Raw genomic sequence first — 26,334 nt, 5'->3', positions numbered from 1 at the left:
TATCAGCACAACTCTCAGAAATCTGAAAAAAAAAAACTGAAATCATACAAGACCACTGGAATCAAACAGAACCATCTCAAATAAGACTACTACATTTGAGATCAGTCAGAGTCCAAAACTAGACAAAATCGTTCAAACTCCCTTGGATGCAGCCCAACTCCTCTGGATCATCAGAAAACTTCCCCCTCTTTTCAGCAACCTCCCGTGTTACTACAATCCTCTGACTTATTAACAAACTTCCAGGAGTTGTCCACGACCTCATCATAGTTGTGGGCGAATGCCCCCTGAGTTATTGGCGAACTCAATTGAGTTATCGGCGAACTCCACCGAGTTCTTAGTGAAGTCATCACAGAGAGTGAGCTTCCCTAAGTTGTTGAAATTTCGTGGAACTCAACTGAGTCGTTGGCAAAGTCCCTGAAGTTATCGGCGAACCTTCCCTGAGTTGCTGGGGAACGCAAACTCGTTAGAACTAGTTGTGGGTGAACTCTTCGTGAGATGTCATCAAAACCTCTAATGGCTGACAACAAATTTCAACTGTGTCCGCATACTTCTGAGTTTTAGGCGAACTCCATTAACTCGTTGGTAAACAGTTCAATATTCTCAGTGTCTTCATTTTACATGTCGATGAACTACTTTCAGTTGTCTGTGAACTTCCCCGTTTTGTCAGCACACTCCTTTGAGTTCTCGGAAAACTCATCATAGTTTTCAGTAAACCCCTGAGTAAGTGAATTTCCCTAAGTTGTCGGCAGAATCCTCTGAATTGTAAACCAACTCCTCTGCGCTTTTAGCAATATCCTTTAGGCTGTCTGTGATGAAACTCCCAAAGAACTTTCGGCAAACTTATCTGTGTTGCTGGAAAACTCCAAAGAGATGTCAGGAAACTCTTGACTTGTCGTGAAACTCATCTGAGTTGTTGGCAAACTCCAATGAGTTTTTTGAAAACTCCTCTGAGTTGTGGGAGAACTCGATTTTGTTGTCTGCGAACTGCCTGGAAATCGCTGTAGAAGGACAGCTCTGAGTTGTCAGAAAATTTACCAAAGTTTGTAATTGTGGGCGAACTCGTTTTAACTAGTGGCCGATTTTTGAATATGGACACTAGTGGCCGATTTTCGAGTTTGGACCCTAGTGTCTGATTTTTTAATTTGGACACTAGCGGCCAATTTTCGATTTTAGTCACTATTGGCCAATTTTTTAATTTGGACACTGATGGCTGATTTTCGATTTTGGACCCTTGTGACTGATTTTGGACACAAGTGGCCTATTTTTTAATTTGGATTCTAGAGGCCGATTTTCGATTTTGGACACTTGTGGTTGATTTTTTAATTTAGACACTAGTGGCCAGTTTTTGATTTCGGACATAAGCGGCCAATTTTTTATTTTGGATACTAGTGGCCGATTTTTTATTTTGGACACTAGTGGCTAATTTTAGTTAGGACACTTGTGGTCGAATTTTGAATTTGGACACTAGTGGCTGATTTTTTTGCTTCTGAACCCTGGTGGCCGATTTTTGAAATTGCTCACTACTGGCTGATTTTTAATTTGGACACTAATGTCCAGTTTACGATTTTGGAGTCCAGTATCTGATGTTTGATTTTGGACCCTAGTAGCTGATTTTTTAATTCGGATACTAGTGCCAATTTTTAATTTTGGACCCTAATGCCGAGTTTTGATGTTGGTCGATTTTTTAATTTGGACACTAGTTTCCAATTATTAATTTTGGATAGTGGACCCCGGTGTTTGGTTTTTTATTATGGACATTCGTGTCTGATTTTGATTACTATTTAATCATTATTTAATGTCAGTTATTCACTATATCTTGAATCTTTCTCTTGTGGAACAGAGCAGTCATAAATATGGGTGATGCAGCAGGTTTTCTGTTTTGCACTATACATGTGAATACAAATCTTCTAGAGCACTATCTTCTTATGTCATTATCCAACCTCTAGTTATTTTTAAAGCTATAAATGTGTGCTATACCAATAGCCATATGCAACTTCAGACTTCCTATTTTTGTCTGAGTTTTTGGCAAACTCATTTGAGGTATTCCTTAGTTTTCGGTAAATTAACTTGATTTGTTGGCAAATTCCTCTTGATTGTCAAGAAAATTTTCTTTTGTTTTTTTGTTTTTGTAGTTGTTCTTGCAATAAAATGAGGCAGAGAATCCCTACTCAAAACCCCGTTCACCACAGAGGTTGTGATAACTTTACCACTCATGGTCTCACGTAGGGGATGCTTTATTTACTAGGGATGCCAGTTTTTCTTTTCAAATATTTAAATAAATATTTATTCTTATTATTCATTAACTAAAGCAAATCTTGAAATGAGGATCACAAAGGTAATACACGACAGCCTTTGTCGCTCATTGACAGATGATATCCAGTAAGTACTCGACCGTTGGTAACAATATAATACAAATATAATATAAAAATAATAGAGTAAAACCACGGCGCCCTATTAGGTTATGGTATAATTACGAACTTGTATGGAGTTTTTTAACAATTAGCTACAAAAATATCAACTTTTCAAGCAGGCACGGCTTAAATATTGTGACAACCCAGTCAAATACAACATAAATACAACGCAAAGATGCTCATCTCATTCATTATTTTATGTCTTATATTTTTATGCCTAGAAAGGTATCCAAGCTTTGCGCAATTTTAGCAAAAATTGTTACAAAATTTTACAATACTGCGAAAAAAGATGTCCAATGAGATTTTAAATTATTTAATCGAGTTTCGTGTGCTGTCAGGATCCTAATAGAAAACGTCTTGCATCCTCCCATTTTGAAGGCGGGAATCTGTTGACAAGCGCAAAACGCTGGGAAACCTCACCATCTGTGGCAAAAAGAAGTTGGATTAGAGCGGAAGAGCTGGTACATGTTGAAAAATTTCGCCAAAACCTTTTTTTACCTTCGAATTAATTTCAAAATCCCATTTCCATTTTCATCATGCTCATTTACAAATTATTCTTCGAACCATCGTTGGCTATTCTGCGCTCTTTTGTAGAACTACTACGATGTGAACCTTTTCATGCAGTTTTGTTCGTCGAAAAGTATGACTTTAACGTGTCGTGCCCCTGTTTTCTTATTCTTTTTGTCTCCAAACAAAATTTATCACAACATAGGAAAATACTACAAGCGCGGAAAAAAGCACGTAACAAGGTCGAGGCTGCTGTGTAGGAGAGTGATTCGCATACTTATGCCTCCAGTTGCAACAGCTGTGCTTCAATTAAGGCAATGATCAGAGGAAAATTGACCCGTCTGTAGTACAAATGATACCGCTGCAACTGGTACAATTTTCGTTAGTACGAATAAAAACACCAACTTACCTGAACGTCTTCCACTCTGAGAGGGTAAGAGATGATCATGGTGTAGATCCAATATTTGTTCCTACAAAAAGACAAAGTGTGCTTTTATTTTGACAATATAAAGAAATTAAGTCAAAGGACCTTACTGGCCTCTTCATGGACAAGTCATCGACGTATAATCTTTCCAGAACTACCCTTCCCTGAACGATTACACTAAACGACCGATGGATTCCCCCCCCCCCCCCGAACAGTATTTTTTTCTAACTAACTGTATACAAATGATAACGATGACGATTATTAGGAACCACAGTTTATTCCTGTTCAGCTAAGGATCAATATTTCTTCTTAATCAAGTGTTACATTTTCAACTTTTTAGAAATTTCTTCTGCAACATACCTCGATGTAGTTTTCTAGCAAGGCGCAACTAACTTCTTGTTCAATAATCTTTTTATTTTCTTCATTTTCAAAACAAGCAGCGATAAGCGTGGGAAATAAGACATTCCTGAGCCTGAAAAAAATTTGTATAACTGTTAAGAAGACAAATCTATTAAAAAACTAATCATCGACTCAAAACTGTTTGGCTTATGAGCTTAACTTTGAACTGCGGTGCGCAAATTGTTCCCAAGAGCGTCCAATGTCAGCCTTTAACTCGAAATACTGCGAGAAAAAGGCTTCGGTTTCCTTAGCACTGGATCACTGCCTAAGCCTTCCACAAAATGCCAGCGACTTACCTTGGATCGCTGAAATACTGAAATGGAAGCGAACACAGATGCTGCAATAAGGTGGGAGGTCGACCAGTTTGGACAAAAACCTGAAAAGCAAAAGGTAGTCACGTACTTAGTTCTTTCATCCTATACCGCCACACATCACTATGGGAGATGCAGTGGGCTATAGGTCAGTGCGCTGTACTCCACGAGGAGAGGTCTGGGTCGAGACCTAGTTGAGTCGTTGTGTTGTGTTCTTTTCTCAAAATACAAAATAATAATAGTAATGCAAAGGATAACAACTGTGATGAAATTGAAACAAAAAAATTTGATTACCAACCTGATTATCGTTATTCAAAACGGTGAAGTAACCAACAACTAAAATGACCTCGTGGAGAAGATCTTCATTTTTCCCTTCGCTGCAAACACTGATAGCAAACAATTACAAAAACATTACGAAAAACAAAACCCTTCAATTGAGTGATACGAAAACTCTTACACTAGACGATTTTGTTGGGATGTTCGACTAACTCTCTACACAATAATCTCAAGCCATTTTGTCGAGATGTGCAAGTTTCTGTAGTGATTAGATCAATAATCTCAAGCCATTTCGTCGAGATGCGCAAGTTTCTGTAGTGATTACATAACAACCATCAAGGACTCTATCGCTTTGAGCCTTAATCCTTTACATGCTAACATCAGTATGCATATTCTCCACACTGTTCTCTACACATTTCCGAGGTGATGACGAGGAGAATTTGTTTAATAATCAAGAGCTTCTTTATCTGATGATCGTTTAACTTAATCTATTCTTTATGGGTGATTCAGGGGTGAAATAGTCGGGAGAAATTAGGTGCTAGTCACTGTTGGGGATCAAAGGATCAGTTGGCCGCGAATAACATGATACAAGAAAGGAAAAGATTGGAATATGGAAGGAAGATGTTTTAAAATACATTTTTCTCGAGAGTGAAGCAGAAAAACATTTGAGTTCTCTCATGACATAAAGACCTTGCAATTGTCGTTCGCATGCCTCAGCGTCGAACTATAGAGAACTACTCGTGCTGAGCTGGTCAGTGTAATGGGGGCATATGTTATCATTAGCACAAACCTACCACAACAGATGACTTATAATGTGCCGAAACTCCAATGATACGCCTTCTGCTCCAAGAGATGCCTGTCAAATGTAAACAGCCAAACAGAGAGAGTCTTTTATAATAAGATCCTGAAGCCAGGAATACGCATAAAACGAAGCCTCGATTGGATTAAATTCACTTTGCATCTGATTGGTCAAGAGGGTAGCGAAGTGTTTTTAGATCAATGAGAGTGCGATGTAAAGCGAAAGCAATAAGTTCCCACGTTATACCAGACACTCCATTTAGAAATTGCTCAATTTATAGGTTGTTAAAAGCATTGTAGAGTTAAAAAGTTCTATCTCAAATCGCCTTTGCATGGAACTGAATTAGTAGTCATTGTGCGAGTCATTTCGCTTCGCAACAATTCTAAGTTGTCTCCTTCAGAGAAACATTATTGGACTAATTTTTTTCAGCCAAGACACTTACCTGCAACACCTTCAAATCCACTGTCCCCATAAAATTCAACATACCCAACGCCTCTATAACCAAATTTATTGTTGATTCAGGAAGTGTTGGACTCGACGAGGACTGTTGACTGCCATCATTCATCAAAATTGCATAAAGAAATGATACAATTTCTACAAAGAAACAAAGAAATTAAGAATGCCGATCAGTTGCGACGTAAGTAACTTTGAATAAAAGACCTTGCACGTAGCTTAATGATTTAAATCCACTTAACTTACCTAAAAGCTCGGTCTGTTGAAAAGTCACAACAAACTGTGTGAGGTCTTCTTTTCTTATTTCAAAAATGTTACTTGTCCTGCGCAAACAAAAGCAATAAGGTCGTCTTAGAAGGAAGAGTGCTTTTCAATTGAGTGACGTAAAACCAAAACCTACGCAATCAGAACAGCCAATTACAAGTAAGAAGAATTTTATAAGGAGCCAATGAGAACTCAGAGTAAAAACAAGCCAACTGCTTGAAGCGCGGGAAAACACGAGTGACACAGTCACAGTTGATTTTAGTTAAATATGATTGATTAAAAAAGCCACTAATAATAGAGAATAGAAAAAGGCACTGAAAGGGTAAAATACCTTGCTGAAGGACACAAGAGTAACTCTTAAACATTTCAATTCAAAGCCCACTACTTAACAGTCCCTCATCCATATTTTATTGGTTACATAAAATGCATAGGTGCTCACCTACAACCCAGATATTGAGCAGTCCCAGATAAAAGCGCTAAACAAGCCTGAGCGTAATTCATAGCCTCAAGCTCGTCGTTAAGAGATCCGTGAATTGAACTAAAGAAACTTCTTATGTCATCTACAACTCCGCAGCATACCACATAGCTAGGGGAGACGGAACAAGATAAAGACATGATCAACAAGAAAACATACTCAGTAAGAATGAAGCTGTCTTAAGTTGTATTGCAACTTTCAAAACTAGCATTGGACGACTATGGCTGGTGATGGGGAGTTTTAATATTTCAAGATTGGCACTTTAAAATTGAAACAGAAGTGAAATAAGTCAAGTATTTACCCAATTAAGTCTACCATCCTTTGAACAAGCGTTGCTACTTCCTTCTCTTCAGGTGACGCCGTAGCGAAGCACTGGAGTACTGTGGCGAGTGCCTTCAATAACGTTGTTGCCAAGGGGTCTGGTAATGAGTAGTTACGGGCATTATTTTCAGTCTCTTTGTCGGCTCCTTTCTTGGTGGTCCCTTGAGACGGAGAGACATTCTGTATACCGAGATAACAAGTTTCTTTAAAATCACAACCAAATAGATCTAAATGTCCTAAAAATTCGTCGAATTAAACCACAGTAATTCACTAAAAATCACTTTTGAGGCAATGAACGAGAGAAAAAATTTCAAGTTCTAAAAATTCTTGAGGCAATTTACAGGAAAGTGCATCAGTAAAGAAAACGAGAAATATAAACATTGATATCAAAGAGAAAAAAAAGACTTTTATAAATATATCATAAGGTCTTTACAGGGTGTAGTTTTTCTCCTTTTCCTTTTAACAAATGCTTATTTAGAGGTAAACCCTGTACATCTAATTCTCCAAACAAATTCTCAATTTATTTCCTAGGGTGCTGACAAGGAGACTTTGTATAACAGTCAAGAGAATCTTTGGTTGGTGATCATTACTTTTATTCTCGTGACCTTTACGTGTGATTCAGGGGTGACATTGTAAGGAGAAATAAGATGCTAATCACTATTAGAGGTTAAAGGGTTAGTGAACAATAGAAGCTTCTTTTCGGTTTACGTTGATCAATCTCACCTTCATCTGAAAGGCCAGAAGATCAACCAACGTGCTGAGTTTGTTTGTGTACACCATATAACGACAGTTGTCCAAACAGTCACCACAAGCAAGCGTTAACACATTGGCCACGCTACAAAGGGCTCTGACGAGAAAAAGAAGAAGCATCGATTTAGACAACTGAAAAGGGAAAATATTTGTTAACTGACGGGGACAAAAATCTGGAAATGCTTTCGTTTCGCTTTACCTACTCCTCTATCTTTTGGGTTGAGGAAACCTCGCCATCAAGTCAGTCAGTAAAAATTATAAATAGAAATTGATCCCGATCACAAGAATGCACTTACAGATTCAACTTTTTGGGTTGAGGAAACCTCGCCATCAAGTCAGTCAGTAAAAATTATAAATAGAAATTGATCCCGATCACAAGAATGCACTTACAGATTCAACTTTCAATTGCTTGTCGAAATAATGAACTTACTTGTTTGGAATAATCGATTTAATCGGAGGCTTGTCGCTGGCGATGTCTGGTACCAAAAGCAATCTGGTCAGGGCGGTTAGCCCACCAAGATTACAAAACGTCACTTGGTCGGCGGTTACCTGTAATAAGATTGTAAGGTTAACTGTTTGTAAGGTTCTTTTAAAAGTTTTTCTTCCACCTAACTTTTCAAAATGGAAGCAACTAACCGTTGGATACAAAGAGGCCAACAAAAAAGTCTCGATAACACAAAACGAATTTTTGATTGTTTTAAATTTCGTTTAAAGATTTCGTTGCCTAAAATACTTCTAATTTATTTCCCTACACACCCCTTAAGAAAATTATCAAAAAGATGTCTTGAGAACCTTAGATTCCAGGATCCTGCTCAATTCGCCCAATGATCTCTCCACTGACCCTACACGATTGGCTGGCCAGGGACCCGACCCTTGTGACTGCAACTGGCGATTGAGATCTTTGACAATTTTTTGAAGCCTGTGAACACAAACGAACATTGAGTTGCAGAGATGGATCATTGATAATTAGGATCCAAAAACGAGTAAGGAGTTGTGATTTAATTTTGTTAAGGAAAGTAGGGACAGGAGGAAAGTAGCAGGGAATAATTTGCTGTTTTTGGTTAATTTTAAGAATAACACTTCCAAACAGAGAACTACACACGTTGTGTTGTCCACTACTAGGACATTTACGTGCCGTGTTATCCAGGCTTAGAAGAGATCGCACGATCCGCGGAAAAAATAGAACAGAAATACTCAGCGTTCAAAGCTACGATGAAGCTTTCTTCTCTTTTACCTTGGTTTCTTCGAAGATTCCTGTCTTTGTGATGATACACTTGAAAAATTACTTTCATACTCTCGTCCTCTGCAGAGAGAAAGAGTCATCAATAATATTTACCACAGACAAGCATAGCTTAGCACCGACATATCCCAAGAATTCTAACTGATTTCCAGAGACTCAAACCTATGCGATACCTCACCCTTGCACTGTCAGGAATGGCCAAAATGGAATTTCTCTTTACAAGATCAATACATTTTCAAGGAGAGAGGTAATGGGGTAATGGGAAGAAAGATAGAAATCAACAAGAGAATATTGTCTGTTTTAGCCCCAAATTCTCAAAGCGCACATGATACTTATTCTAAAGCAGGCAGTGCGGAGGATTCGTAGTTAGATCTTGGAAGTAAACTGGTAAATAATATTCAATGGCCGGTGTTTAAAACTGGAACTCACTTGGCCGCCATTCTTGTCCTGAGCTTTTTCGCTCTTTTCCTGAGAGCTTTCTGTCGTTCCTGGTCAGCCTTCTCCGTCTCGCCTGCCTTGTCAGAAGGCATTTCCTTGATGTACTGAAGCGAAATGGTGTCCTAGGAGTAGCAATCGAAATTAAACTGATTAATATCTTCTACAAAGAAGTAAGAGCGCAACTATCATGTACTCTTTCAAGAAGCGTTATCAAACCAAAAAAAAAAAAGTTAACACAACGTCCAATCATATCACAAGAAAATATCACTAGGAGCCAATCAGAACTCACAGTTAAAACAAGCAAACTGCTTGAAGCGCGGGAAAAGGCAAGTGTCCAAGTTGAGATAGGTCTTTCGCTTTGCATCCGATTGGCTGAAACAGTGGCGCGAGTTTTTTGGACCAATCGAGAAGACAAGCCGATACAATACTGGATTATTTTCGCTCTTGTTTTGCCTCTGACTAGTTGAGAGGATGGCAGTATGGATCACTTTTAACTATGACAAAGTACCTTGTCGTCCGGTGTTCCTTTAATTGCCGGAATTTCAGACAATGCTTGCTGGTGTTTTTTGCCTCGCAAATGGCTCAACAGGTAAACTTCTGACACGATCTGAAAATGTACAAATATGAATTAAATCATCATTATACCACAATACACCGTAACATCAGTACGCATTTTCTCTACAATTTCATCTAGTCAAAACAGGGTCTCACCTCCACGTTACAAAGAGTACAGAACTTTTTCTTATCGTATGGCGTGACAGCAGGGACCTCGTCTTGTGTGGAATGGCGTGACACACCGGCGGCCTATAGAGGACGCGCAGGGCACAATAAGTTTTACGCACAGTTACCGATTGAAGAAAGTTTGCACACATTTTATCAACACAAATTCAAACAGCACTAACCTTTTCTTTTACTTGTTCCAGCACTTGCTCGTGTCTTCTAGTCGTTTCCGCTTGCTAAATATTTTGAGACGAAGAAAACCATTTTCATCAGACAGCGTAGAGTAATACTTTTGTATTACAGTACTTGGCCATACGAAATTAAACGGGCGTGTTTACCTTTAAATTTAAATTTAATGCCACTTAAACTCATCACATATGTTAAAAAGTGGGGGTTGGGAAAAGAAAAAAAAATTCCCAGTTTTTTTCAGCTTTTTTTAATGCGTTGTTAATACTTTTTAACTATATGTTACATGGAAATTTGTATACAGCCATAAATCTTAGTTTTTACTTATCTGATTAGTTGGTATTGTTAGTAAGTCAACAGATGAAGAGGCAACACACTTGGATACGCTGTTAATAAACCATTATTATCATTACAAGTTTGCAGTAGATATGAAAATCTCTTTTGGTTCCATGCACGAAAAGAAAGCCAGTATTTGAACGTACCTTCTGTTGGATTTTCAGTTGCAGTTGTTCAGTTGCTGTTTGCAGGGCTTCATTTCGGGCAGCAAGACGCATTTCTCTCTCTCTATCAACATCAACAACAACAACAACAAAAATTCTAATGTCAGTGAATTCAGAATCGTTTTTCGGAAACATTTAGGTTTGCATCATCAATGTACATCGAGTTAGTGAGAGGTTCTCTAAACATAATTCAAAATCTACAACAGACAAAGCTGAATCGCACGAACCTGGCCTTTTCTTTAGCAGCTTCTTCTCTCGCCTTCTCTCTTTCGTGTTTCTCTCGTTTGTATTTGGCCTCCTAAATTGGTCATCGATAAAAAGAAAAAACCGATAGAAACAGATAAGGCGGGTGTATAAAATTTCGCAGCTATAGGGCTAGAATTTTCAAGATAAATCAACCGTAACTTAGTTTCTTTTTCTCTAATGTTCCGCCCTGTTTGTTCCCACGTACCTGCTCTAGCTTTTTCTGTTGCATCTCTTCAAGTCTTGCCAGTCTTTCAGCTTCTAACTGGCGGCGTCTCTCCTGCATTGGAACAAAACACGAATCAAACTCTTCCAATCGCCAAGAGAGTATTTCTCAATGAAATGCTTTTACCTGAGCGGCCGCCTCCTTGGCTTGTTGCTCTTCTTTCTTTCTCTGCCTTTCTTCCTAGATCATAAAAACAAAATAATATACTTGTACATGAAATGACAACAAAGTTGAATGTCAACATTCTTCGGAGCGGAAAAGAGCAGGGAATTGGGTACTAATTGGAGCGCGGGACCTGGGCATAGTGCTTGGGTGGACAGCAAAACAAAGATGGCGGCCGCCTCGTGTAGGAAAAAAAAAAACAACAACAACAACGACAAAAAAAGCCAAAATCCCATGCCATAAAGAACGGATATTAACTACACTCGTATTCGTTCCTGAATAAAGAGGCAACGTGGTCGAGATCGAGTGGTGCGCACGTCGAACTCGCTTTCTGGAGATGCAGGATTCGAGTTCCGCCCTTGACACCAGATCTATCATTCTATCTCCTCGACCACGCTCATGGATCACTGACTGGTTTGCTTCCTGCTTTTTGAGGTTATTTATCATGCTACCTACGACCTTGTTTGTGGCTAGGCGCATTTCCAAAAAATCATAATTACCTGAATGTCTTGTAACCTTGCTTCATGGCCCTGAGTTATCCAAACAGAGAAAATACTTTTAGTAACGAGTAACAAGAATCCTAACCTTGTTGCGATTCACGCGCATAATGAAACACGGAAAAATTGTTCACCTGGTGTCTTGTCAGAACCTCAATCTTTTTATTCTGCGCTTCTAAGGTGTTTATAAAGGCTATTTCATTAACCTGAGTACAAATACATCAAAATCAAGTGAGAAAAATATTATCTACAATGTCTCACAAATTAGCAACGTCAGTGGGAGAGTGTTACCTAAGCATCCGTATCTAGCTCTACTCTGGGCTACATGAATCTTTTCTATCAGAGAAAGTCTAAATGTTTCCGGTTTCACCTCCTCTAGGACTACCACTAGCAGCCTCTGAACTATTTTGCAGCTGTCTAATGTCATTCACTTAGCTTTCGTCACGACACTTTCAATACAGTACCTTGAGAAAATAACCTACCGCTTTAATGTCAATTCATCAAAATAGGAAAAAAAAGACGATAAACTTAGAAGAAATGTGGTGGGGCTGATAACGGAGAAGGTTAAAACGTATTACAGGCGACGCACTCTAAACAAGTAACCTTTTGTGCACAAAAGATAGCTGGAATGATTCCAAGTTCCCCACAGTTCATTTGACTTACCTTAGCTTCTTCCTCTTGAGCTTTTCGTATTTTTTCTTGCAGCACAGACAGTCTTTGCTGCTCTGCTCTTCTTTGCTTTCGATCCAGGTGCTGCTGACGCTGTTGTATCAACTCATCCTTTAGCTCACGTGCTTTTTGGACCTTAAATGCGTCACAAAATAAATAATAAAGTTTATAAACATTGGATGAAAAGATAAGGTCTTCACAACAGTGCAGGGTTGCGACGCCCCGAAATTTGATTGCTTACTGTATCACGCAGCTTATGCTGCATAAAGTTTAGGGGTTTAGGAACTTTTTTCCATAAGCAGCGGCCGATGGCATAGGCGGCTGTGCCCGGAAAAGGGGAAGTAACGTCCCTTTCCCTTAAGCCATGGGGTCAAGGGGCATGGAAAATAGACGAAGGTAAGAGGTCATTTGAAGGCCAAATATTATTTTACTGAATTTTCAAAGCAAATTAAGGATTTTTCAATCGTTCCTTAGTAACATTTTTTGAACTGATTTTATAAAGTATTTTTATTTATATTACCATACAATTACACCTTTTGTAATGTAAACATTATTATTAACTTACAGGACCCTTATAGTCACCAGTGTCATAACACTGACGGGATTATCCAGTTTAAATATTAGTAGTAGTAGTAGTAGTAGTAGTAGTATTATTGTTATTGTTATTATCATTGTTATTCTTATCATTATTATTATAATCATCATTATAATTAATTAATTAATTAATATAATTATATAGGCGGTGGTTTACCGGCTTCCAGCGTAACCCCTGCATAAAGCAAGAGGGGAAGGAAAAAAGGAAAAGGAAAAGCTTGGCCAGTTTAAAGTTATGTTAACCAATTCCTTGATCAATAATTCATATAATTATTCTATCCCACGATGACAAAGGACGATGTCAAAGAAGGCTACACATTGATCCCGTCAAGGCTCTCGAAATACATTTAAACATCGTCATATACCTTTTCAGAAAGCATCTGAAGACTCTGCAACCTCTCGTCCAACATTCGCTCTCTTTGCTGTTGAGCTTTAAGCTGTTAACAAAACGGTGTGACAGAAGTCTTGAAAATATTTCTTCATAAGCAAAACGAGTAAGTTATCTCAACCGTGTCATGATTTTCTGGGTCAGTGACTCAGATTAAAGATTAACAAATGGACAGCGTGCAAATATCACACAATGATAACTTAGAGTCGTTTTTATGCATCAAAAATAAAAAAATTTTAAAAAAATAACGTGTAGTGCACGCAGTTCACTTTTCTTCACCCTTCTTAACCTAAAGCATCTAACTTGAGACAACTAAGCGAATCTTACACTAACTTTTCAGCCCCCTTTCCCTGTTCTTTTGTGTTAGTAAATCATCATAAGATTAAAGAGTGTGCAGGACACATAAACAACACAATCACTTATATTATGGTTCATCACCTGCTTTTCTTCATGAATACGAATGACTTCTTCTAGTGGTCTGTGAAAAAGCAAAATCGATCATTAGAAATTAGGTTAAAATGGAAAAAAAGGACTGTTGAGCTCATGGGTGCACACTGATGTTTTAAACGCAGTACCAAAAGCAATAAAAACGACAAAAGAAACAGAAACTCCATGTAATGTTATCGCCTCCAAGTAGATGTCTTGTGTTTTTTCTTTGTAATCAAAGATAGCTTTACTCTAGGCTATTTAGGATTATAAAGGGGGCAAGTTTCTAAAGAAACTGTGTTGCTGCGTCGGTGGGGAGAATTACAAGATAATGGTTGTATCAACTGGGCTGGTAATGTGAATGTGCCACCATAGAGAGATTCTACAGCTGACGTCATTCGCTCTGACAAAGGACTAACGCTAGAAACGTCAGCTCTAGTGTGTCTAAGTTACGTGATTCACATTATCCACTCAGTTAACAAAACCAAATTATCATTTTGGATTTTGTCAGATTTAACCTTTTTATCGGTGCGTTTTAAATGGCTATGAATAATTCTGCAATGCACATAAAGCAATTCTGGTCCACAGCTAAGTTTTAGTCATAACTGATCGTGCTATTGAGCAGCTAACCTTTTTCTTGATGGCGATGACAAACGTTGATGTAGATGAACAGCCCTACCGGGAGGTCTTTCGGCTTGCTCCACTAAATCACCCCAGTTACTCTCCATATCACCAGAATGGTCAGCTGGAACACATAGCCAAGTGGCATTGTGAGGGACAGTATGTATTATTACACTCAGTTTATACATATGTGACCTTCTCTAAATATGTGGTTTGAAAGAATATTTTCAACAGATCCATTGTTAAGTTTGTACAAAACAAACTGCGTACCCTTCGAAAACGCCCTTATCATTCAATTAGCACTTCGGCAAGTTTTTAATAAATGCTCCCTCGAAGGGAAGTTTATTAATCATTATTTATCTCAGACATCCAAAGTTCCGCTTCGGTCTGACGTTCTTGAAATTAAGGCAGAGTAACGAAGGATAGAGCAGAGGTAAGTTGATTTTATTGATAAAAATCAATTCCTAAAAAATCAGGGAACTAAGTCGAGAGAAACAGACCTCAGCTTTCCTCTACAAATAACTTTTAAATGGAGAGATGAACATATTTTAACCAACATCTTGAGTGCACTTCTGTGTCTCTTTTTAATTTTCTCCCAGCTTGTACTTATCACCACAGACATGTAAGTGTTTAGACATTCTTTCTCCAAAATACATTTGGCTCGACGCAGTGTATCTGAGCATTTGTTACTTTAAAGTTAGGAAAAGTGCTGAAAAGTCTGATCATTCCTGCCTGAAGCCACTTACCATCATACTTTGCCATCATCTCCTCCCAAGTCAACGGAGTTGCTGAGCTTCCCAGTGAAATCTAAGACAAAAAATAATAGTAAAATTAATTAGTGGTTAGAAAACAAACTATCAGGAAATATATGTACAATATGCTCTTAATGATCTTCATTCCCATAAGAGAGAAAGTGGAACCAACCAGAGCGTTCTTCACATTGATGCATGGCCTTTCAACACATTCAAGTTTTGTGAAAGGTCAGGCGTTTAGGGAGGTCACAAAGAACTGCCCGACGGTTTGTACATGTCAACAACGAAGGAAAAATTTATTCTGCTTGCTGTCCACAGTCTGTATCAATCTTTGCTATCTGCAATGATCCTCATACCTCTATTGAAACCAACCATTTTTTACAATGTTTCCTTACGTTCCCAGGAAAATTAAAGCTACACGTATGCTTAAAAATATGGACTTCAAATGTTGTAATGTCTCGTGTAGATTTTCCTTTATCAACTTACACTGTCTCCATTTGTGGCACTGCTGCAGTTTAAAGAGTCATCCTCTACTCCATTAACAGTCTCTGCATCGTCTTGCTCCATGTTAGAAACCTCAGTTCCACTTTCACCATGTATTTGTGTTACTAGTTCTTCCTCAGCTGCTATTTCCTTTGTCAAACTTTCCTCATGTTCAATAACAGATGCAATTGTTTGATTGCGACACTCTTCTATTTGCCGTGACAAGCTTTCTTCTTCTTCCATTGCTGCAGAAAGAGCTTTTTCGTGTTCAATGTCTGACAAAGTTTCCTGCTCCTCCTCACCATCGAAAAAAGCTGGTGGAGTTTCTTTTCCATTGGAAAGTTCTGTTAACTTTTCCACAGTTTCGACTGAGTTCAAATTATTTCCAGTGTAAACACCCTTCGTACTGACATGAATACCACCACTACTTCCATTACTGCATGTGCCGTTCTCCATTTTTCCTGTTTCTACATGATTCAATATTGTTTCTGTTTTACTATTTAATAATCTCTCATTACCACTTTTGTGTTCTTTCTTTGCATGAGAGCTGTGCGTTTTTCTTCCACGACAAACAGTTTCCCACCCCTCCTCATCGTCATTTGCATCTAGAACGACACAATCCCCTGAACTCTTTGAAAAACCTCCCAAGAGAGGAGCAGCATTTTGATGTCCAGTTTCTCTTGTATCAGTTTGTTGAACAGCAGAAACAACACTTGCACTGGTTGTTGTTCCACGAACTTTATCAGCCCAGGATTGTGAAGGTACTGAGCTGCCTGAATGATTGAGGGATGTGTTTAGTTTTGAAACAGATTGCGAACTAAATTCCAAGTTGCGAACAGGACTGGTAGCGTTCTTCTCAAGTGACGTCTGCAACGGATTTGCACTCGAGAACAGTGTCTTACCAGGCGACGATTTCCTTACTTCCCATGCTAGAGATGTTGGTCTGTGAAAAACAAAAACGCTTATTTGCACTCTTTGTTTCTTTTGCTTACTATACAAAAGGCAACAAGCGAAACAAAGGAAAAAATAGTTACTGCGCTAGAGAAACATTTACAAAATTATACCTGTCCTTGTAATCTGCTTTTTCAAATGCATCCTGCACATTTATTCTGTCAATCAAAGCACTAAAATCCCGACGACACTGATCCAGCATCATAATCACCTCCTGTTTACAAGAAACAAAAAATTCAGCAATGATTTGGTAAGCCATGTATATTTGTAAGTGTACATTGTTTGCTTGATTTTGCTTGATTGTACACTGCAGAGAGAGCCAGAAAAAAAAAAAGGTGAAGTTTCCAGATTAAAAATCATGCCCCTTTTGAGTCATGTTGACCCTTTTGCCTTTTTTCACTTCCAAGTATCTGTATGCACATGCATACATTTCCCAATAGGGTACTGAGATAAAAGAAAAATACTCATTAGGGGAGGCCTTTGTGATTTAATTCAAAGAAATGTGTAACAGAGAATGACAAGAATTGATATTTTGATCTTGCAAAAAAGGCTTTAACCCTTTAACCCTCTAAGAGTGACTAACATCTAATTTCTCCTTACCATATCTCCCCTGAATCAAAATTTAAGGTCAGGGGAATAAAGGAACTGATCACCTATGAAAAAGGCTCTTGATTGTTAAACAAATTCTCCTTGTCAGCACCTTAGGAAATGTTTAGAAAACAGTATAGAGAATATGCATACTGATGTTAAGATGTAAAGGCTTTAAACAGAAGAAATGTCTAATTAAACCTAAACCTTCATAGACATCTAAGCAACTTCAAGCAATTTGTAAACACCAGAGAACAAATGAATTGTTGAGGCATGTACAGTACCTGACACTCCACAATGCTCTCGTCAGCCTCACATGTGCCATAAATCTCATCCACAGCCCTTTTGAGGTTATCAAACAGGTAACTCCAGTAGCGAGCTCTTAAATCATTCTTCTTTCCTGAGAATGATCCTGAAAATTTTCTGCTTCCAGAGCGAGACCTCCCTGGAGATTTAGTTCCTCCTTTCTGAGCTGGAGATCCTTCTCTTTCAGACGAGCCAGATTTTTCAGGAGTCGAATGGCGCTTTCTGTTCACCATCCTGGGCTTAGACTTTTTTCCTTTTTCTAGTTTTAGGGACAAAGAAGATATGATAATCAAAAGATATAATCCCAAGAATCTGATTCATATAAAACAAAGTGTGAAAATCTCAAATATATTCTGAAACACATTGAAAAGGAAATTTCTCAACAATTCATTTTAAGATAAATCTACCTCTATGCAGAAAAATACAATTCAAACATGCAAAACAAAAAAAATGTGTCGGTTAAAATATACTAAGTAGAGTTCAACCAATTTTTTTTAAAACCAAGATTACTATTTAAGTCTCTTGATAGCGACTCATCATGTCAGAGATTTTCACAACATCTATCATGACAATACTTTTCAAACAATGATTAGTACTAACAGAATTACAGAACTTATCATTTAATTTGATTCTACTTTTTTTTTGGAATGACTAAGTGATTTAAATTAATCTTATCAAAGCTTGCATGGTCAATTTTAGTGCTATCTTAAATTTCCTTACAAACAAATGGCAAAAGCTGACAGACTATCACAAATAGGATCATTCAAATTGAGCATATTCTAAAATGTTTCTTAGTTTGCTCAATGATTATTCAATCTTCACCATAAAAAAATTAAGAATAATTGACAACTTGGTCATTTTCTAAGCAAAGTTAATTCAAGATTCTCAACACAAAGTTTTTCTGATCTAGATAATCCTGAGATTTATTTAATTCATTTGCAGGATCAAAACTAAACCTAACATCCTCAAAAATTATATACTGTTTGTGGTAAAAGAAAAAAACATTTTACTTTGAAAAAATATGGTACAACATTATGAATGCGATAATCAGTCCTCAAAGAAAAAACATTTCTCACTCCCCTACTGGTGGATATAAAAATATGTACATCAAGTTTATCTTTTAGCTCAAATCAATTTTACCCTGTCATTGTCATTGCCAAAAAAATGTGATCAATACATACGCTTCAGATATCTGTAGGCAAAACTGAAATTTGAAAGAAAATTTTCAGAGTGGCTTCATTAAAAAATATTTAACTGAGATGAAATCTTCCACACACATCAATCAAACCTAAGAAAAGTCCTTTATTTCAGGAATTTCTTTTGTTGCAATTTAGTTGAAAACCAAAACAATTCTCAATCAAAATTAGCTTCCTTATTCATTTTCAGTGTACAAAAATAAAAATATAGCACAACCCTTCTGTCCACTTTGAGTGCAGAGTGAACAGAGCAAACTTTTGTTTGCGTAACATAAGCTGTGAATAAAAAAAATACTTCTTCCTCATTTGCAAAAGTTTCAGACATAGAAGACAAATAACCAGACATTTACAATTGTCATGGTGGCAGTTTCATTTCGAACATTAATCTGCTCTTAAAGAAAATCATTGTTTGTAATATTTTTGAGGTAAAAACAAAATTTTTCACAGAAAATATTTCCATGATGAAAGATGCTACATGAAAAATCTACAATCCTGCAAAAGAAAAAAATGGAATTTAAAAAGCCAGCCATGTTATTTTGATAGTGTGTATGTACGTGTACTACATATCATTTTTCATCATGGAGAGATTTTGCATAACACTTAACTTATTAATTTTTCATATTATTCTACATTTGGGGTTTGAATTTTAAAAGCAGTTCTACTCTGCCCTCAACATCAAATCCCTTCAGTTTAAATCTGATCAATAGTAGATTTAAAATTCATGAAAGCAGAGTGAGTTTATAAAATGTTCTAAACCCACCTTAAAATCACAAAAACACAAACCCCCTGCCTTGCCCGAGCTTATGGCTGAGGCTGTTGATCTATTTACAAGATTTGGAGTATTTCAATCTGGCGTACCATTGATGAAACAATCAGCTTTCATAGCAGGCTGTAAATTTCCTCTTCTTGTTGTAATCCCCAAAATATTTTATCAGTTATTTTGTGAAATTCGATTCTTCCCACCATCATGCACAACACTTCATTTGATTCAAATTGAAGCAAAATTTAAAAGGATCTATTCTGTATACATTAAAATAATTTGACTGAAGAACACAATTAGGATCACAAAGCAAAGGGATGGTTATTAATGAGGGGGGGGGGGTTTGCATATGATTATCCACAGCTAATGTGATCAAAATCGATTATTTATCATTTCCACAAAGCTGTCTTAGTGGACAGGATTTTAAAACATCATGTCATGAGTTACAAAAATAGAAAGAAAAAAAAAAAAAAGAAAAGAAAAAGATTGCATTTCAGCTTTAAGCTAACATCACAGCAGGAGAAAACAAAAACAATATTTTCAGTTCATTCAGAGAGATGTGTGGGGTACAAACAAACAATCACTGTGATAATTTTTCAGAAATAATTTGCTGTGAACATGGGGAAAGGAAAGGGAAGGTGCTACAATAGGCCAATTTTCTTTCCTTTCTTCTTTTCTATTAATTGAATGTTTTTTTAATCTTTTCGTCTCAGCGATAAAAATATTACAAATTTAAATTTTACAAGATCAGTCTGTCAGTCATGTCAAAGTAGCCTTCTTGAACATAACTTCATAATATTTGAGATATTTGAGCTAACCTCATGGTGTTATTAAAATGGTTATAATTTGCAAGACGTTTAAGGACAATTACATGCAGAAGGCAAAACAAAATTTTTAATTTAAAAAAATTTCTACATCTTTAACCCCCGAGGGTGACTAGAATTGAATTTCTCACCAAAGTATCACTGATGAATCAAACACTACATGTAGGCTTAGGAAAAATAAGGAAATTATCCCAAACTAGAAAAGCTCTTGATTTTTGACTAAATTCCCCTTGTCCTAGTGCCATAGGAAATATTAAAAGGAAAAGGTTGGAAAATATACATGCTGAATCTGGGGTATAATGGGTCAAAATTTGAAAAAGCTACAGTTGCTGTAATTACATGTGTAATGGTTAATATTGAAACAACTAAATCTCATTAATAAATACAAAAGTCTCACTGATCACATCGGTAGAGGGTTGTCAAAAAATTCTGAAGTTCAGGAAGTCTTACTGTTGTTCATAGAGAAGGCTAATTCTACTATCTGTTTCAGTAAAAGATAGGCATAAATATAAAGGTGGAAATTCTATGTGCAGAGAAAATCTTATTTGAAAGATGTTATTCAGTATATGATACAGGCATGCTTGGAGAAAAAGAACAGTGAGTGCTCCTAACAAGAGTCAAACCTACAACCTTTGGATGCTCTACCACTGACCTATAGCACTGACTTGTGCCTTGGCTGTTTAATTAGATTCGTGTTACAAACTTCTTATGCACTGCTAGAATCAGAATGACAGTATGTGATGCTTATGCACAATGATGATGTAAATGAAGATGGTGAATTTGATGCCTGGTGTTTAAGTGAAAGAAGTTGTTATTCAGTGAATGACAGAGGCATACTTGGAGAAAAAGACTCAGAGTTCTCCAAATAGGAGTTGAACCTACGACCTTGTGATTAATACTTTGGTTGCTCTACCACTGTGCTATAATCATAGTTCTTGCCACAAAAAAAATTCCCTGAGACAAGTTAAGCAAATTCAAATTTTTGCAATGAATACACAGATAGAACGAGTCATAGTAGCAATTTGTTTGGATGTAGCACACATTGTGTGGAAGAGATATATCCGAGAGAATTGTTGTAAAACTTTGGAAATTTATTTCCTGGGACTTTATAGCTTGCAGATAATTGCTGCTGAAAATTTGTTGCAATCACCACCAGTAATATCTCATCAAATGTTTAAATGTTTGACTCATAAGAGTGACTGGCATCTAATTTCTCTTTACAATGTTAACCCTGAATACCAAAGTCGCAAGAATATGGGAAATGATTACAATCTGGAGAAGCTCTCTCTTGTAAAAACAATTCTCCTTGTCAACCTCTTAGGAAATGTATAGAGAACAGTATGGAGAATATGCATACTGATGCTAGGGTATTAAGAGCTAAAGGATCCCTTAAATCTATAAAATTATATAGATTAAACCATGTGTAACTCTCCTACTCCCAAGATCTCAGTGGTAATTCTCTTTACTATATGTTATTCATTTGTTGGGATGTCTGTACCGAGAATATAGCTTCAAATCACAAGACCTTTAGTTGATGTTTTTTGTTTATTCTCATCACAAAGTGTATTGATATTGTGGGGAAAAATTAGTCCTTGGTCACTCCTGAAGAGGGTTCAAAGGGTCTGCCAAACATTTTGTCAAAAATGATTGTTCTGTAAATTTAGATTCAAATCATTTGATATCCCCTCATTAAAGTTTTACTTCACTCTCTTCACCTGTTAGCATGAAAGTATATTCATTTGATATCATGAGGGGAAGGTTAAAATAATAAAATTATCCTACCTTCCTGATTAGGCTCTGTCACAGGTACTGACCATGTTACAAGGTTTCGAGCAATTCTCCCTTCCTGTTCAACCAGTTTACGTACATGGTCATGACTGTTTGTGCGATTGACACTTTTCTGTTGATTACAGTAAATATGTATGAATTATTGACCAAGTGTGAGGTCAAGATGGCTGGATATTTGGCCAAGTTCTGTGTGCCTTTTCATGGACCTCAACTTGTCTCAGTCCATAAAAATACAAGGGAAGAACCAGGTAATATACAGCTATCTTAACCCTTTAACTCCCAAGATCTCATTAGAAATTCTCCTTACTGTCTGTCATACCATTCATATAATGTTAGTTTGGAGAATTTGGAATTGGATCAACCAATAATCCACTAATTGATATTTTTCTTTATTCTCATTACTTTTCTGCTTGATATTGTACTGATAGTGTAAGGAGAAATTCTGTCTTGGTCACTAGTGGGACTCAAAAGGTTAACCAAATTGGGCAAATATATATTTTTTTCACTGATTTCTTGATACTCAAATACAGAACTTTGCAAAGAACAAGGGAAACACCTTTTTTCCTCTGCTTACAAGTGATTATGATATGGATTCTTAACTACATTGTGTGAAGGTCTGGCCAATTGAATGAACTCTATCAATTAAAAAGGTGTTTCATAAGTTAAAACATGCAAAACTGAAATATTTTGGTTTTCTTTTCCACACAAATATATAAATTTTCTATTTGAACCATAGTTTCACATTACATGTATATCAAATTGCAGATTCTCAGATTAGCAATGTCCATATCAATGTCATACTAATCAACGCCATAATAATATCACTAACATTGTTTGGGAATTGAGCATCCTAAACTGGGATTAACCCTTTAACTCCTGAGATCTGATTATTAAATTCTGCCCTTTAGCTGCTACACATATCCTTGTAAATTAGTTATGAGAATTTGGTGTTAGATCAAGATAACAACTTCCAGCAGATAAGTTCAAATTAACTCTCATTACCTGTTTGCTGGATAATGTAAGGATATTATAGGGAGAAGTTTCATGTTGATCACTTCTGGGAGTTAAAGGGTTAACCCAAGATACAGCTGAAAAATACACACCTTTTACAAAAGACATAATTATAACACCAATAATACTACCAGCTCAGCAAAACCCAAACACATTCAAATCTTTCTTTTAAAATTTAATTAATCATATAGCATAAAACGTAAGGTAAAACAGCTCAACGAACGAAATCGATCTCTTACTGAATATCTATCTTCCATATAAAAAGATTTTCTAGAAATCAAGGAAATCGAGACCCTCTACTCGTAAGCTTATTCACTGAAACATAACATCCGTTTTCAATTTGGGTAAGATTACTATGTAATGTATTTCGGATGTGACTGAAAATTGCTGACGGTGTAAACAGAAATACAACCATGCCCGCACCTTTCCAAAATTGTTCTTCCTTCCCGACGAATTCTCTCGATATTGACTTTTATCGGAGCTATGCTGTCCACTGAGACTCTCGTTCGATCGCGAACTAGAAGAAGAAGTCCGAGGACTGGACCGTTTCCTTCGACCAGCGTTGTCTTGGGATGACATTTTGCGTCAGCGCATCCCAAATCTGGAGTACTACTCTTCTACAGTTGGTTACCCAAAAGTTCCCAAGACGCGTGATCAGGATCGTAATGTCATCCTAGGCTTACTAAAAGTCGAAGAATTATTCCTTTTAGATTGTTTTCAAAGAGCCTCACAGAACCCGCCATTTTATGCATTCAAGTAACTTGGAAACCTTTTAAGAGAGCCTCGTTTTGGAAGATAACTCATTCCCAGCTTTTCCCGACTGTTACAACTGGTCCTTGCTTTATCGCGCGCAGCACGAGGATAAACTTCTCCATAATAAAGGCGTCGGGCTCCTGCTCGGGTTTCGTAGAGATATCTACCGAGTTTGTGCCGGCATTCAGCGCCGGGATCTTCCCCTCTAATCCCTTCGAATGCCAGTGATTTCTCCGCAGGATTTCGGGACAAAGTAAAATATTTAATGTTTGTGCGCGAGACTGAAATTGATGGCGTCAAATTACTATCAGTTGGTAATGAGAATTTTTTGAATAGTTTGATTGGGAAAAAAAGAATTTTTACTTCAAGTAATTCTCGATTATTTTTTTCTTTGTTCATGTATCATTCATCAAATTTCGTTCTCCCTTCCATATGTAAAGCCTTCCCTTTCTTGAAAACTTACATAGCGCATGTCTCTTGTTCGATTACTTTGTTGAACGACAGAACCGTGCAAAGAAAATCAGATAATACTGAGTAAAAGCAAAAACAAACGGTACCGTCTTCTGGAGATATCATGGTAATGTACTATGGTTCCTTCCATTAACTTACGCGTAGAATTGCGGAATCAAGGCCATTAATTAGGCGCGTTTGATTTTTAAAATCAAAACGCGTAGCGCGTGTTCGCCACATAAGACGCTGCCTAATTGAGTATTGCGTATTCAGCAAACTGACTCTAACGGTCAAAAAGAGTGGCGCAGTTATCCATTTTATTTCAAATTCAGTTGAGATATGGAACCAGCTCAGGAACAAAAGCCAGTTCAATCAGCTGTGTATACAATAAAAGATGGAAAAATTGAACTTGCAAGATTGCAGCAACAACTTACTCGACTTGAAGAGCGTTTTGACAAGTATTTCTGCCGTTTAGACGAACTAGAGGAGTCTTGCCAACGAATACAGAAAGAATTTGAATCCGCTGAGCAGATGATTAAAGAGGAACACGAGTTTCTTCATGAACAGCTTACGAATAGAAAAACTGAAAAAGAAGCTGCTCCACAGTGTGTAAGAAGAAGTATCAGGATAGAAAGAAAAAAGATTTTGAGGCCTATTAAAGAGGAAAAGACTGACATGGCTTAGGCTTCTTCAAGACTTGCAACTAATATAAAAGACGGACATTGTTTACACTAGAAATGATCAAGTGCGACAATTGTTCATATCGCAAGAGATCTGTTCAAGAGTAACTTTTAGTCCAGTTATGGATTAAATAAAGTTTTAGATGACAACCAGTGGGTATTTTTCCATGCGATATTTCAGAAGTTCAGAAAAACAGTGAATTTCCAATGAGTATCTGGGGTCTACATGGTTTGTTTTAAGTGGTGTCTTGTCATTTTCGCGTGTTACATAAATAACCCCAAATAACCCATGTGGTGAAATTTTACTTCCTCTCAGCATAACCCTCGGCATTTTCTTCAAGTTTCTCCGGAATGGAGACAGGCACTCTAAGAAAAGGGTCCCTTTCTTTCCCAATAGGCCTGCAGGATTCGAACCATACCATCTCGACCATGAGTACAGTGCGTTCATCAGAAGGCCACAGCTTCTCTTCTGAGAAGGCGTTTTACATTGAGGAGCCGCAAGCTAGTGTTGTAACTTGCGACGGTTTAGCGAGTCGCCACGTTTGATTTTGTTATGAAAAAGACGCCTTTTGGTTGAAACAGTTTTTCTCCTGTACATTCGTTTGTCCCAAGGTTCTGGCCACTGTTTTTCGCGAAGAATTACTGGATGCAAATTCGCTTACTAACCTAAAAACACGTCTGCATATGGGTTCACTGCACGGCGCAAGCTCCTAAATAGATAGAATGAACTCCGTGATCGTCTACGTCCATTTGTTATTGTTCCAGTGACTATTTGTAAAGGGAAAAGCTCTTCGCTTTTGACTGATTAGTGGTTCAGTAAACGGTCACTGCTTTTTAACCCGCCGAAAAAGCGTCATTTTTTGGCGTTTTTCAGTCGAGCGGAAACAAGAGAGAGGCAGGCGCGAGGTGAGCGCGAAAGGAGAAGGACGAAAAATGATTCGTGGGGAACTTGCATCGTTCCGCACTGGCACTCACATCGTGATTGCTTCTGCCCACCTGAAAACGTAAAAAATGACGCTTGTTCCACAGGTAACATATTTGAGTTTATTTAGATTGGAGCCATAATTTATAAAGCTATAAGACCAAGTGAAGGTCAACGTAAGAGAATAGATTCCTCATATTTAACGCCTTACTTAGTATAGACATCCTGCACATCCCTTTCTATAGACAAGCAATCCTATATCGTATATCTGAACTACGCGAGCATCATTCGCAGCCGCTCTAAATTTTCCTTCCCCACCATACAAGCTACACGCTAGCCTAGGCAAACCTCTCCTCGACTTGTCTTAAATCTTCTCCCGGCCTAATTATAACAAGGACCTCTTCGCATGCTAGGAACACGCCATATATATTCCGTAAGGTTCCCTAGAGACCAGATACCCTGAGTCGAAAGGCATCTTGAAAATTAGTACTCTTTGGAGACAATGCTGAATAACTTCCTCCAAACTTCTTTTTTTTTTAGTGTTATGTGAAAGTTCGTCAGATGCTGATG

General features: G+C 37.4%; 1 protein-coding gene across 2 annotated transcripts; it reads right to left on the bottom strand.

The window, feature by feature from the left end:
- Positions 1 to 1,844: 1,844 nt before the first annotated feature.
- Positions 1,845 to 23,714, bottom strand: LOC131785219 (S phase cyclin A-associated protein in the endoplasmic reticulum). 2 transcript variants are annotated; one of them, XM_059102065.2, is made up of 34 exons: positions 23,383 to 23,714; positions 21,943 to 22,060; positions 17,359 to 17,639; positions 16,600 to 16,700; positions 15,539 to 16,478; positions 15,047 to 15,107; positions 14,310 to 14,424; positions 13,692 to 13,731; positions 13,231 to 13,302; positions 12,266 to 12,406; positions 11,737 to 11,808; positions 11,606 to 11,635; positions 11,070 to 11,123; positions 10,926 to 10,997; positions 10,702 to 10,772; positions 10,457 to 10,538; positions 9,971 to 10,024; positions 9,780 to 9,872; positions 9,577 to 9,675; positions 9,060 to 9,190; positions 8,625 to 8,693; positions 8,183 to 8,309; positions 7,821 to 7,939; positions 7,364 to 7,487; positions 6,621 to 6,820; positions 6,284 to 6,430; positions 5,827 to 5,903; positions 5,570 to 5,721; positions 5,123 to 5,184; positions 4,351 to 4,438; positions 4,038 to 4,117; positions 3,703 to 3,814; positions 3,328 to 3,388; positions 1,845 to 2,834 (listed from the first exon to the last, which is right to left on the bottom strand). In XM_059102065.2, exons 1-34 carry the CDS (start codon positions 23,536 to 23,538, stop codon positions 2,746 to 2,748), a joined length of 4,290 nt encoding a protein of 1,429 aa, XP_058958048.2. In that variant the 5' UTR covers positions 23,539 to 23,714; the 3' UTR covers positions 1,845 to 2,745. The 2 variants fall into 2 exon arrangements, with proteins under 2 accessions (XP_058958048.2, XP_058958049.2); XM_059102066.2 differs by lacking the exons at positions 21,943 to 22,060; positions 23,383 to 23,714 and adding an exon at positions 19,435 to 19,561.
- Positions 23,715 to 26,334: the final 2,620 nt, after the last annotated feature.

This window comes from Pocillopora verrucosa, chromosome 4 (assembly GCF_036669915.1).
Source record: "Pocillopora verrucosa isolate sample1 chromosome 4, ASM3666991v2, whole genome shotgun sequence".
NCBI classification, from domain to species: domain Eukaryota; kingdom Metazoa; phylum Cnidaria; class Anthozoa; order Scleractinia; family Pocilloporidae; genus Pocillopora; species Pocillopora verrucosa.
The sequence above is the reverse complement of the archived record's forward strand: the minus strand, read 5'-3'. Positions and strand labels throughout refer to the sequence as shown.

What these genes read in the sequence shown, in the direction of transcription:
- LOC131785219 (XM_059102065.2), bottom strand. Translation starts at nt 23,538, where the DNA reads ATGTCATCCCAAGACAACGCTGGTCGAAGGAAACGGTCCAGTCCTCGG. An exon ending in GGAAGAACAATTTTGGAAAG is followed by an intron (nt 22,061 to 23,382) that starts GTGCGGGCATGG and finishes TGTAATCAACAG; the next exon opens with AAAAGTGTCAATCGCACAAA. An exon ending in TGCTAGAAAACTACATCGAG is followed by an intron (nt 3,389 to 3,702) that starts GTATGTTGCAGA and finishes GTCTTTTTGTAG; the next exon opens with GAACAAATATTGGATCTACA.